Consider the following 13,671-nt stretch of genomic DNA (forward strand, 5'->3'; position numbering starts at 1 on the left):
GTTTTAAGTTACAGAGGAGGTCTAGGGCTAGAATTATTGTTCTCACTCTACCGATCGCAGCAATACCTCACACGTGTGGTTTGAACACCGTTTTTATATATGCGTTCGCTTCTGCATGCAAGCTTGGCGGGACAGGGCGCATTTAACAAAAAAATGTTTTTCTTATTTTAACTTTTATTTTAATTTTTTTTCACTGTTCTTTTAAAAAAAGTGTCACTTTTATTCCTATTACAGGGAATGTAAAAATCCCTTGTATTCCCTTTATAGCCTGGGGCTATCTTCCCCTCACTTGACTCCATGTCAGGCCAGGGACAGGTCCAGATCGCCGCCACGGACCTGGCTCCTAACTTTTTTAACTGGCTCCTAGATTCCAAGCAAATTTGTCAACCCCTGCTGTAAGGGGTTCATTTTTTTTTACTGTAGAACAGTGAAAGTAATATTTACAGTAGCGAGTTGCTCTTTTTGTACTATAAAGGGCTTATTTATTTTTTTTAACCCCATTATGTTACTGGCCGATTAATCCATTATGAAAATAATCGATTAATTTCATAATCGATTAGTTGTCGATTAATTGATTAGTTGTTTTTGTAAGTTGCTCTTAGTCACATGCGAATAAAGATGCATTCTCAAAGTATGTTTGTTATTTACAGCTATTTTTCCATCCTTTCTGCAGGCTCTGCTTTCTGTACCAGACATTGTAAACCAATGCGACACTCTTAGACAGTTAAAGGAGTTTCTCAACTAGAACATCATCAGATTTTTAATACTGCAAGAAAAATTTATAAAATTACAGCATTTTAATATGTTAAACATATAAAAAAATGTACATTTGTTTATATTGTCAAATGTTTGTAAAGTTGTGTTCTAAATATTAAATAAAAAATTTGAGATGTGAATGCATACTAGGCTTCGAAATGGGGTGAGCTGATGCTATAAGCTGACATTGAGCATATGCCCCCTCATTTTCTCTCTGGGTCTTCATACCTGCTATATTCATGGACTGATAAAATGTTGCAACATTGCGTTAAAAGAAAACACTCCCCGGAGATCTCAGTGTGTGTATGTTGTTTTTTTTTTTTTGTTTGTTTTTTTTAAACAGAAAATGAATGTAAATTTGTATGCCGCTTGTGTGAAATGAGGCGCATGACATCATATCCTTCACATGCTTAATCTCATGCATACACAGCATGACAATACTGCAAGATCTAATGGTTTATGTACAAGATTTTCCAGAACACAATGGGATGTTGTCTTCCCAGGGTGGAGGTAGCTATGTGGCTGGGGCTTCATCAGGGAAACCAAAAAAGGTAAGTAAAGCAGTGTGAGGTGATTTCACATCAGCAAGCAGAAAGGCATGCTGACGTGAATTTTTTGGGAAAAGGGTGGAAAGGTCCACTTTAACTTTATAATTCTGGATTTTTGTGGTGCGTTCCTCCTTGTGACTATTTTTACATTGTAGGTTTTACAAACTGAACTCAGTAGTATGAGTTACTCTTAAATTGTATTTACACAGGGGGCAGCTTATGCTGATATGCAGCCACTGAATAATGCAGACCTTATGAGCAAAGTGATTTCAGCAGTGGGTCTACGCAGAGAGAAGACAAAGTTAATATCCAAAGTGAAAAGATAAACATTTTATATTACTAATTTTAATCGTAACTTATGCAGGGCTAACCCCGCAAGGGCTGCTGGTGATAACCGATTCTCCCCCAAACGGTACAGAGGCTGCTGTCCCTACAAGCATCAGTCCATGCATGCTGGCTCCAATAGCTCAATCAAGGGGATGTCTTTTTGAAATGTATTCCATGAAGAACTCTAAACAGGATAGTGGTTAGGTCATGGGTACTCCGAATTGCTTGCGCAGTAATAGAAGCCTACTCTTCACTAGGCTCCCACGCACAGATAGTGCTGAGAATACAGGATTGCCCAGTATGCTGAGACCCTATGAGAGATGTCTGTCCATAGCTACCTCTGACGCTTACATTCTAAAGCACATAGTCACCAGGGATTACAATTCAGGGTCATTACTCACAAGCCCCCAAGACAGCTACACACCTTCCAGCTTCCTCAAGACACATCCCATTGAGTGAAACAATCCTCCTCCAGACCAGATCCCATAAGGTGAAGTTCCACAGCCAGCTCCTCAGATGATTGCTTCAGGTTTATAAGCTTTGCCACAGCTGAGACTGAACAGCCACCCAGTTCACAGGGTACCTCAGGGGCAGAAGCCCCAGAGGCTTTGGAATGGTCTCTGATGAGCAAAGAATCTCTTTGCTCAATACTATTTCTCGCCTTTTCAGCCACCTTCCGGACACTCCTCTGCAGGTTGGTGCATGATAAATATTCAGGCTGGTCATTTGACTCTCCCGACCCCATATTCGGCAAACTTCTTCCAGAAGCAACCAAACTTCCAGTCTGGGAAACCCTAAACAGACCAGAGCAATATATATCATTCCTCCCTACAGATTGAGCCAAAAAATAATAATCTGCCTAACATCCTACGCTAGGACAGTGCTACAATAAGCTTTAGGCATAAATGGGTCATTTTTTTTGTTCAGCCAGTGGATTAAATAAAAAAAAAACGAAAAAAATAAAACTTACCTGATCCACCTTTTGAATGTGTGGATGGGAGTATCCTCCCCACTACACCATTGCATTCTGACAGCGCGGAGACTCTCCTGCTGTCAGAATACACAGATCAGTGCTGCAGGCTATTCTCTGTGGCACTCCTTGAATAGCTTTTATTTAGCCAGGTGGTTGAACAGACTTCAACTGGTAGATTAACTTCTGTTCAACTGCAGTGGTCACACATGGACTGACATCTGACCAGTTGCTGCTAAACCGTCAAAATTTTGATCTATGCATACCCAGCTTTAGAAATTGAATGGCATTTATAAGCCATGCGTTACTTGACTTCCTCCCTCCCCCAGTGTCGGGAAGACAGATGTTGCTAATTTCCTTGTACTGACTTTCATAGTTTATCTTCCTCTGCAGACATTTAACCACTTGACCTCCCGGAAGGTTTACCCCCCCCCCCCCCCCCAATTGCAAGGCTGTGAGAGGTTATACCCAAATAACATTTATGTCCTTTTTCCCCCCAGAAATAGACCTTTCTTTTGCTGGTATTTGATCACCTCTGCAGGTTTTTATTTTTCACTATAAACAAAGAAAATCTTCGACCCAATTTTGAATAAAATAAATAAATTTTACTTTCTGCTATAAAACACATCCAATAGAAAAAAAGTAAATAAAATCAAAATAAATTTAGGCCAAGATGTATTCTGCTACATATTTTTGGTTTAAAACAAAAACCCAAATAAGCGCGTATTGATGGGTTTGCGCAAATGCTATAGCATTTACAAAACATCGGATATATTTATGGCATTTTTACCACACAGGGCCAGTGGTTGCTGTAGCCTTGGTTGCCTATAAATGTCCTAGAGCTACAGGTGATCAGGCTTTGAATAGAGCTTCTTCAAGGCTGCCTGGTCCAGATCCATTCAAAAAATGCTATGGTGATGGCCAATGTCAATCACCAGGATGGGGAGAAGGAGCTTGGCAGTGGTGCCGGAGGCATCACACATTCTTCGATGGGCAGAACTTCATGTTCCCACTGTCTGTACCATTCGTTCTTGGTGTGGAGAACTGGCAGAACCTAAGCCATCGGTCACGGGCTCAGGGAGAGTGGTTTCTGCACACACTTGTTTCATCAGATCTGCCTGCGATGGGACACCCCGGACATTATCTTCTGGAGTCCCGTCTCAACAGGATTGTGTCAGGACTTGTGGCAAGAATTAGAGATACTCTGGCAGGTGGGGTGCAGGCTCTGATGGTGCTGTGATGCCTTTGACTCATTTACGCCTTTCCTTTCAATTTTCTTTCCAGTCTGCCACACAGGATTGAGGCCAAAGGGATCACAGTCACTCTGGTGGCTCTGGCAGATTTATCCTTTTCGACCCTGGTATGCCAGATGTGGCAACTGGTTGCAGATGCTCCCTGGCAGCTTCCTCTGTGAGAAGATCTTCTGTCCCAAGATCCAATCTTCCACCAGGCTTTACCGTCACTGGCTTTGACAGCATTTCTCTTGATGCCAGGTTGCTAACCTCTGTCATTCCCACCAAGTGAGAGGCTTGTAAATCCGTTTCCTGCAAGATTGGCCATTGCACTTGATGGGCCTACAGATCTTGGTGCGAGTTTTGTGGGCTTTCATTTCGGTTTCTCAGATTTTGACCTTTCTCCATCAAGAGTGGATCAGAAGCTCCTGAGCACAGTTAAGGGCCCAGCTTCTGCTCTTGCAATTTTATTCCTCTGGCTGCACACTTCTTGATTTTTTTTTTTTTGGCTTGTAGCTCCTTCAGTGCAATTTCCTTTGCCCTGTAGGACCATAAACCATTTTCTGTTGGCTCCCGAAGGGTCAGATTAGCTCTGAGTCCAAGCTCTTATCTACTATTTCCACTGTGTGAGGCACAGGAATTCCCCAGGAAATTTTTCCAGCTATCTGGGGTTCTCATTGCCGTGGAAAATCTGGAACGCAAGCGTAGGCACTCTTCCCCTCTACTTTTGTGGGAGGTGTGGTGTTGGAATAACATACTCAAGAGGAGGAAGCTGTCAAGTTCCGGAATTCCCCCCAGGAACAATCTCATGGTCCAGAGCTGTCGCAGACACACAAGATCTCGCTGGGCTTCCGAGCACATGTGGTGCACACTACTGTAATTCTCTTCCCCAAAGTTATTGGTTTTGGGTTGGTGGCCCCCAAAACCTCCCATGCTCTTTTCTTGTGTACCCTACTTTGCAGGAAGTGATGTATGCTTGATTCTGATTACCTGGAGACTGTGTTTTCACCTCCAAAACATTTGCTCAAGCGTACCCCATGGAGAAAGAACTCTATGCAAAATGGTGTTCTCTCGCTTTTGACCTGGCCATTTCATACCCCGACTATGTCAGTGGATGAAATAACGGCTAAGAGGCCCCCTTTATTTTTTTTTTAGCATCCTTCTCTCTGGTACAAGCAACTCTGCAGCCTACAATAGGAGTCTGCCAATCCCTTAAGGTATGGGGGCAAAGTGTACGCTCCATTCCAGACAATCGGACCCATGAGATTTTACCCTCTGATACTTCCTTTTTTTTTTTTTTTTTTTTTTTTCTTCTCTCTCGCTTTGAGTTTCTTAAATGCCTTGGAAGATTCCATATGGCAGCCTTCATGGGTGGGCACCATTTGCCAAAGTTTGCCAAAGTGAGAAGGATCCTAAGGCTCCAGTTTTGAAGCAAGTTGATCGGATATCCTTTCATTATTCGGTAATTATTTGGAAAAACTTTGGATAAGTCTCTGAGCTTGCCACATCTTGCCACTGGGATTTTTGCCCATTCCTCCTTGCAAAACTGCTCCAGCTCCTTCCAGTTAGATGGTTTGTGCTTGTGAACAGTAATCTTTGTCTGACCACAGATTTTCTGTTGGATTGAGGTCTGGACTTTGACTAGCCCATTCCAACACATTTACATGTTTCCCCTTAAACCACTCAAGTGTTGATTTAGCAGTGTGTTTGTGATCATTGTCCTGCTGGAAGGCAAACTTCCGTCCTAGCCTCAAATCACACAGAGTGGTACAGGTTTGCTCAAGAATATCCCTGTATTTAGCACCATTTATCTTTCCCTCAACTCTGAATGGTGTTCTTTGGGTGATTTGTTGGGTTTGCGCCAGACCTAGCGTTTTCTTTGATGGCCAAAAAGTTTAATTCTAGTCTCATCAGACCATAGCCCCTTCCTCCATACATTTTGGGAGTCTCCCACATGCTATTTAGCAAACTCAAAATGTGCCATAAGTAATGGCTTTCTTCTGGCCACTCTGCCTTAAAGCCCAACTCTATGGAGTGTACAGCTTATTGTCGGCCTATGTACAGATACTCCAGTCTGCGGTGGAACTCTGCAGCTGCTCCAGGGTTAATTTAGGTCTCTGTGCGGCCTCTCTGATTAATGCCCTTCTTGCTCGGTCCATGAGTTTTGGTGTGTGGCTGTCTCTTGGCAGGTTTGCTGTTGTGCCATGTTCTTTGCATTTGGTTATGATAGATTTGATGGTGCTCCTAGGGATCATCAAAGATTTGGATGTTTTTTTGTTTTGTTTTTCAACTTAACACTGACTTGTACTTCAACAACATTGTCCCTCCTAGTTACTTGGTAATCATGGCAGTGTTTGGTTAGTGGTGCCTCTTGCTTGGGTGTTGCAGGCTCTGGGACCATTCAAAAAGGTGTGTGTGTATATGTGATGACAGATCATGTGACACTTAGATTGCACACAAGTGGACATCATTTCACTTATTATGTGACTTCTGAAGGTAATTGGTTGCACCAGCGCTTTTTATGGGCTTCATAACAAAGGTGTTGAATACATACGCACATGCCAATTATCAGTTTTTTATTTCTGAAAAATTGTTTTATGCATACAGTTTTCAAATTTTACATCACCAACTTAGACTATTGTGTTCTGATCCATCACATATAATTCAGATAAAAAAAAAAGAACTAAAGGCTGTAATGTAACAAAGTCGGTAAAAAGCCAAGGGGGGGGGGGGGGGTGTGTGTTGAATACTTTTACAAGGCACTGTACATTATCATAAGTATAAACACCCTTTCACACAATAGAAGGAGCTTCCAGTGGTACATACGGACCATCTCCTACATTGTACAGAGCCCAAATGTGATCAGATCTTTCAATTAACATGTATAGTTCATAATCAAACAAACCAGGAATACTCTTTGTATATGTCCTGGGAGATATTGTGGATAAATATTACTGTTCTATTTTAAGTAATCCAAGCCACATTTTTAATGTCCATTATTTTCTTGATCGCCCTGTGCCCCTAATAGACACAGGGTAACTTAGACATTAGGGGTGTGTGTGTGTTGAATACTTTTACAAGGCACTGTACATTATCATAAGTATAAACACCCTTTCACACAATAGAAGGAGCTTCCAGTGGTACATACGGACCATCTCCTACATTGTACAGAGCCCAAATGTGATCAGATCTTTCAATTAACATGTATAGTTCATAATCAAACAAATCAGGAATACTCTTTGTATATGTCCTGGGAGATATTGTGGATAAATATTACTGTTCTATTTTAAGTAATCCAAGCCACATTTTTAATGTCCATTATTTTCTTGATCGCCCTGTGCCCCTAATAGACACAGGGTAACTTAGACATAGGAGGTGCATGGGGGGGGGGGGGGGGTTCTGGGTTCCACCAGCCCCCTGCCCAAAGTGACTCCCATCCCATCTCTCCCCTTTTGGCAGCAGACTAACACAGGAGGTGACCCCCCCCCCCCAGACGGGTTCACTCAGAAGTTGGTCTGTAGTTCCTGTACCCCAAACAAATTGTTACCAACAGAGCATTACTCACCCAGCTAACCTCTGCCTCTCTTGTAGAACATACCTGTTGCTGTCGGGAAGTGCGGACTGGTCCTTCCCCTGGAGTCTCTTCAGCCGCTGGAGAGAAGACAGGCTGGCTGGGCTCAGGCAATCATGCTGTTGGGGATCTGGGTCAACTGCCCAGCATCTCTGGTGTATACAAGTGGAGACCCTAGTCCATTCCATTTCCACCGAAAATCCATCCTTTGTTAGTGGAGGGCAGAGGCCAGCAGTGCTCTGTCCTGTTGCTAGTGGTTCAGCTGGGCGTAGAAGCTTCACTACATCAACTTGTCAGGGGGAGGGAGGCTGCCTGCCCCGGCTCCCTGTAGCACTGCAGTTGTTGCTGGTGAGAGGTTAGTAGCACTCTGCCCTGTTGCCAGCACTTCTGCTAGGTTTCTGTTAGTGGAGACTGCAGGCCCATCCACCGACACAAGCTCAAGCTGCTGGTGTGAGGTGCCCATTGCACTCTCTCCCTGGAGCTCCTACCGAGTGGATTGTTGTGGGCAGAGGCCAGTAGTGTTCTGCCCTGTAACCGCTTCAGTGCTCACATCGGCTAACTGTTGGGAAGGGAAGATGATGACCACCTCCTCTCCCTTCTCCCGCTGGATCCTAATCTGCTTCTCGGTAGTGACTGCCACCTCCTCACCCTGGGCCTCCAGAACTGCCGCAGAGGTCTTGAACCCCTTGTTCAGTTGCCAGCGCTTAAGCTAGGTTGGCGTTATCATTCTGGGGCGGTCTTGCTCTGGTACTGTCTGCCAGGTGCACGAATCCTTGTTGGGGAGGGGGGGAATGGCTGCTTTCCTTCCCTGCATTGCTGAAATCCACTGCGGAAGAAGAACCGACACCTTCTCACCTCAGGTCTCCAAAACTTCCACGAGGGTGGAGCAGGGGTCTGTAGTACTCTGTCCTGCTGCCAGCACTTCTGCTGGGGCTTCGCTAGGTGGTTCCTCCTCTACAGAAAAGTCTATTAAGTTCCCAGTCTCTGGAATTGCCAAAAGTCCAGGGCACGGGCTGGTCCCTTGGGCCTTGTGCCAACAGTTTGCCAGGTGACTCATCATCCACAACATCCTCTGATGAAAAGTCAATTAAATCCCTGCTTTCTGTAAACCATGTCTCGAGATTGAGGACAGCTTCCTTTTCTGTCAAGCCCTTGAACTGCTGTTGGACAGACACATTTCTCACTTTCAAGCTTATACTGTGCAGAAACCGGTTCATCCAGATCAGTCAACACTTGCATCCGGCATAAGACCTTCGCTTCCATAGCTGTGGGCAGAGATGGGCAAAGCACCCTGTTACTGTGCCCCATTGCTGATACTTCCACCGAGATTTCAGGCCTGTCGGCTGGTACTTCTGGATAGTCCCAAGTAAAGGGAGCCCAGCCCTGGCGCTGAGCAGAGTTTAGCAGCCATGATTTCAGCCAACCGCCACTCCAAATGGGTCCCAAAGTTAGGGTCCCCCAACGCCATACTAGCTCCGGACTTGGACCGACCAGCCCCCCCCAAACATTTCTCCTCAGACTTATCAATTTGGGCACAGGCGATGGGGGTGGATGAGGTCTTGAGGTGAAAGCACCCCTCGACCAGGGCCTACTCCTGCTTCTCTGCCACCTACAAAACATCCTCACGTATTGACTTAGCATTTGCCAATCCGGTCATGATGTCAGACATGCGGGACGCTACATACCTACCCAGTGGGCTGTCAGACCACTGCCCCCTCCTTCTAGTCATCCGCTCCCGCACGTCCGCTCTCTGGCGCTTGGGAACCCACTGGCTCTCCCACGCCGACCTTTCTGAGACTATCCCACCTCGCCTACTTGAATACTGGGAGCTTAATACGGGATCCTCCTCCCCAGAGATTACCTGGGATGCCTTTAAGGCTTTTATGAGGGGACAGTATATTTCCTCAATAGCCGGGATCCGTAAAGAACAGACGGCTACCACAACTGAGTTACAGAACAAGGTAGATTCCCAGACGGAAGCCTACACGGCCGACCCCACAGACTCTAGCTTTGACGTCCTTAATGCCGCAAAACGGGAACTATACCTACATCTCGCGGAACTTACCAGACTAGATCTCTATCGTAACAAGCAAAGATACTTTGAACAGGGGGATCGTAACGGTCGCCTCCTCGCAATGTTAGCGCAACATGACCTTCCCCTGACGGTAATACCCAACATAGTGTCTCCCTCGGGCGAGTCGGTCTCTTCTCTCCAGGACATACTAGACGCATTTCGACATTATTATAGCTCCCTCTACACCTCCGTATTGCCCTCGGACTTCAGACCACGGGACTTGGCACCTTGGCTGGACCCCCTGGCACTCGGCTGTCTCTCGGATGCTGAGAGGGAGGCCTTGGTGAGACCAGTTACCTCGGAGGAGGTTTTGGGGGTCATCAGGTCCTTTCCTGCTGGAAAATCCCCTGGCCCGGACGGTCTCCCTGTAGAGTTCTACAGAACTCACGGAGCTCTCCTTGCCCCCAAGCTGGCCCAACTATATTCCCATTGTCTGACGGAGGGCGCCCTTCCCGACTCCATGAGTCATGCCCACATAATACTAATCCACAAAGCCCCTAAAGACCCTACATCCGGTGCCTCTTATAGGCCTATTGCCCTACTTAACACAGACTTCAAAATTCTTACCAAATTGCTCACCATGAGACTACTGCCATCTGTTATAGAGACGGACCAAACAGGTTTTATGGCTAACAGAGCTACAGATATCAATCTACGATGCTTGTTTACCAACATACATGCACAACACCTCAATGAGGGTTCCCGGGTGGTGGCCTCCCTAGACATAGAGAAGGCCTTTGACGCGGTAGAGTGGCCTTTTCTGTGGGAGGTCCTCCGTAGAATGGGGTTCCCCTTGCTGTTTATTGGGTGGTTGCAGACACTCTACAGTTGTCCCACATCAGCTATTAAGCTGGGGGGGGGGGGCCTGCCCTCTCTCTCCAGCCATTTTTGCCATCGCCATGGAACCACTGACGGAGGCCCTACGCACCTCCCCACATATCGGGCCTGCGCGTTGGCTGGCTGGAGGAGAGGGTCGCCTTCTTTTCCTTAATGATGCAGACTCCTCGCTCACGGGTGCACTGCAGATTATGAACTCATTCTCCACTTTCACTGGCCTTAGAGTTAACTTGGAAAAATCCCTTTTGTTTCCTTTAGATCCCGCAGCACGTACCTCCGCCCCCTCCGATATACTTTTACAATGGGTTGATAGTTTTAGATACCTTGGGGTGGTAGTGTCGAGACAGGCGTCGGATTTCTTGCCCCTGAATTTATCCCCAGTGGTGCAGGAGATGAGGGGGAGACTGAAGGCATGGGAGTCACTGCCCTTGTCGATACTAGGCCGGATAAATCTGATAAAAAAAAATGAAAATCCTGCCCAAATTTACCTACATTCTGCGTCACTCTCCGCAGTGGATTCCCAAATCCTTTTTTTACCCGACTACATAGTCTATTTGCTTCCTTTATCTGGGGGACTCAGTCCCCCAGACATGGATGGTCGACAATGGTACGTCCGACCTCCCAGGGGGGACTGGCATGCCCTGACCTGTACAAGTATTTCCTAGCTGCCCAGCTAGTCACAGCGGCCTGGTGGCTCTCCCCAGATATCTCAAACTCCGCCACCATGGTTGAGGCAGCAGTGGTGAACTCGCTGGAGGCGCTGAAGTTCTTACTTTTTTGGGGCCCCAAGGCTCCATACTCGCTGACCCCCTCCATGCGCACCAGACTTCGGGCTTAGGGGGCGGGCCTTAAACTTGAAAAATACCCTAAAAACGCACTCTCACCAGCTGCCCCCCTATGGTTGAATCCCACCCTTGAACATATTTACAAATTGCCTGAACCCCATGCATGGACTAAATTCAACATTAAAACAGTGGTCCAAGTAGTCTCCAATCAATCTTTGGTTCCGTTCCCCAAATTGGTTTCCGACTTCAATGTCCCGCAAACCTATCTTTTTAGATATCTGCAACTTTCTCATGCCTTCGGCCACCAATTTTCCAGATCACCCAATCCACGCTGGAGGACCTCCTTAGATCCAAGTGTGCAAATAAGCCCACCTCCCAACTCTACAATCGTTTACTAATGACCTCCCTTCCCCCTCTAGACAAGCTTAGAAATAAATGGCTGCTTGACATCCCCGACTTTGACAATGACGATTGGGACGACTTGTGGGACTTCCCCTTCAGATCTCTGGTCTCCTTGAGAGACCGACTAATACAATTCAAGATGGTCCATCGTGCATATTTTACTCCACACTGTTGTGCTTTTTAAGGACATTTTCCCGCACAATATTTATTAAGTAATTTTTAACGAAGATATGTTTAAGATACAGAATCAATCTATATGACACAGTCTATACATGTGAAACGTATTCACGGAGACAAGTGATCATAAAAATAGTTACATTTATTGGTTGACAAAAGACAAATATTTACATTAAATTCAAATACAGATTGCATTACTTGATCATTTGACAATTATGGAAATACCCACAAAATGGGAGTGTCGTACTTTGGACTTAATCATCACCATTATCACTTCTCGGTAGAATCAATAACCTTTTGATAATTGACAATTAAACAGAATGTCTGTATTTCACACGTCCAACCGTTACTATACTGCAGGTAAGTAAGTGGTTAACAATGTGAAATAAATTTGTTTGTCAATAAAATTGGCATCTATGCAAAAAGAAATTTATAATGAAAAATTAAATTTAGAAAAAAAATCTAAAAGGCGGTTATTGATTCGGGAGAATGATTTTCAATAATAGAATATTCAAAAACATCAATATTTAAGAGAACATAGAAGATATAATAAACAAAATATTTACCCATTTCCAATATGGCTATTAGTGTGGATTGTTGGCTACCAGGAATTTTAAGATGGTTGCCGTGGCTTTCAACATAGATTCTCTTACAGAGGAATTACTTTGTGTGACCTCCGAGTTCCAAGGAGCAGGGATCTTCGTGAATCTAAAAATATGTATTCATGCATGGTGCATGAGTGTCAGTTTGTCTGGGAGTCTTCAGGTGTCCCCCCCAGGGTATCCCTCCGCTCTCCCCCCGAGCTATCTTCCTCTGACCATCTTCTTAGTTTCTTAAATATCCTCTTAAACAAAAAGATCATAAAATTATACAAAGTTCTGCCCAGAGGGTATGTGTCCCTTTCCTATTGGCAGGCAGACTTAATGATCACCTTTCTCAGTAGTCTAAATGTTTTTAAAGGTAATTGCACCTTCAACCACCAGGTGTCTCACATGTGTTTTGTGGTTTATCTCTATAAGTGGTATATTTAATTTTATATTGTGTATTTTTTTTGTACCTTAGTGAAAATAATCTCTCAAACTGGGAATTCTACTAACCACATACTATCAAATACGCTTAGCATATCTATTGATTAATCACTTGCATAAAATGGTGATATATAGGCATATCATTGTATATCTGTAAAAATGTAGTCCATTTGAAAAGGACACAGGTTATATATATATATATATATATATATATATATATTAATCAACATCACATACAATTTTTATCTATCTGGATACCTGTATAATTTGGGTATCCAATCAATATTTGTTTATCTAAACATAGGTTCAATTCTTATACATTCATATCATGATCATATGTTTGTCTTAAAGTGGTTGTAAACCCTTACAAACCACTTTGACCTACAGGTAAGCCTAGATTAACCACTTTCAGACCGGACCATTTTGCTGGTAAATGACCAGAGGTCTTTTTACACTTTGGCACTGCGCTGCTTTAACTGGTAATTGCGCGGTCATGCAATGTTGTACCCAAACAAAATTTGCGTCCTTTTCTTCCCACAAATAGAGCTTTCTTTTGATGGTATTTGATTGCCTCTGCGATTTTTATTTTTTGCGATATAAACGTAAAAAGACCGCAAATTTTGAAAAAAAATGATATTTTCTACTTTTTGTTATTAGAAAAATCCAATAAACTCAATTTTAGTCATACATTTAGGCCAAAATGTATTCAGCCACATGTCTTTGGTAAAAAAAAAGTCAATAATTGTATATTTATTGGTTTGCGCAAAAGTTGTCACATCTACAAACTAAGGTACGTTTTCTGGAATTTACGCAGCTTTTAGTTTACGACTGCCTATCTCATTTCTTGAGGTGCTAAAATGGCAGGGCAGTACAAAACCCCCCCAAATGACCCCATTTTGGAAAGTAGACCCCCTAAGGAAATTGATAAGAGGCATGTTGAGCCCATTGAATATTTTATTTTTTT

The 13,671-nt window shown here is 44.2% G+C and overlaps 1 protein-coding gene across 4 annotated transcripts in view; it reads left to right on the plus strand.

Annotated features, from left to right (window-relative positions):
- The window catches only part of SPAG5 (sperm associated antigen 5), a 191,205-nt gene extending 190,309 nt beyond the window's left edge, over positions 1–896 (plus strand). For all 4 annotated transcript variants that reach the window (XM_077480426.1, XM_077480428.1, XM_077480427.1 and 1 more), the window contains one exon: positions 674–896. In XM_077480426.1, coding sequence (XP_077336552.1) covers positions 674–745 — 72 coding nt within the window. In that variant the 3' untranslated portion in view covers positions 746–896. The remainder of the gene's footprint in view (positions 1–673) is intronic.
- Positions 897–13,671: the final 12,775 nt, after the last annotated feature.

Source organism: Lithobates pipiens, unplaced genomic scaffold, assembly GCF_037356315.1.
Source record: "Lithobates pipiens isolate NorthernLeopardFrog02 unplaced genomic scaffold, aLitPip1_a1.2 Scaffold_16, whole genome shotgun sequence".
NCBI classification, from domain to species: domain Eukaryota; kingdom Metazoa; phylum Chordata; class Amphibia; order Anura; family Ranidae; genus Lithobates; species Lithobates pipiens.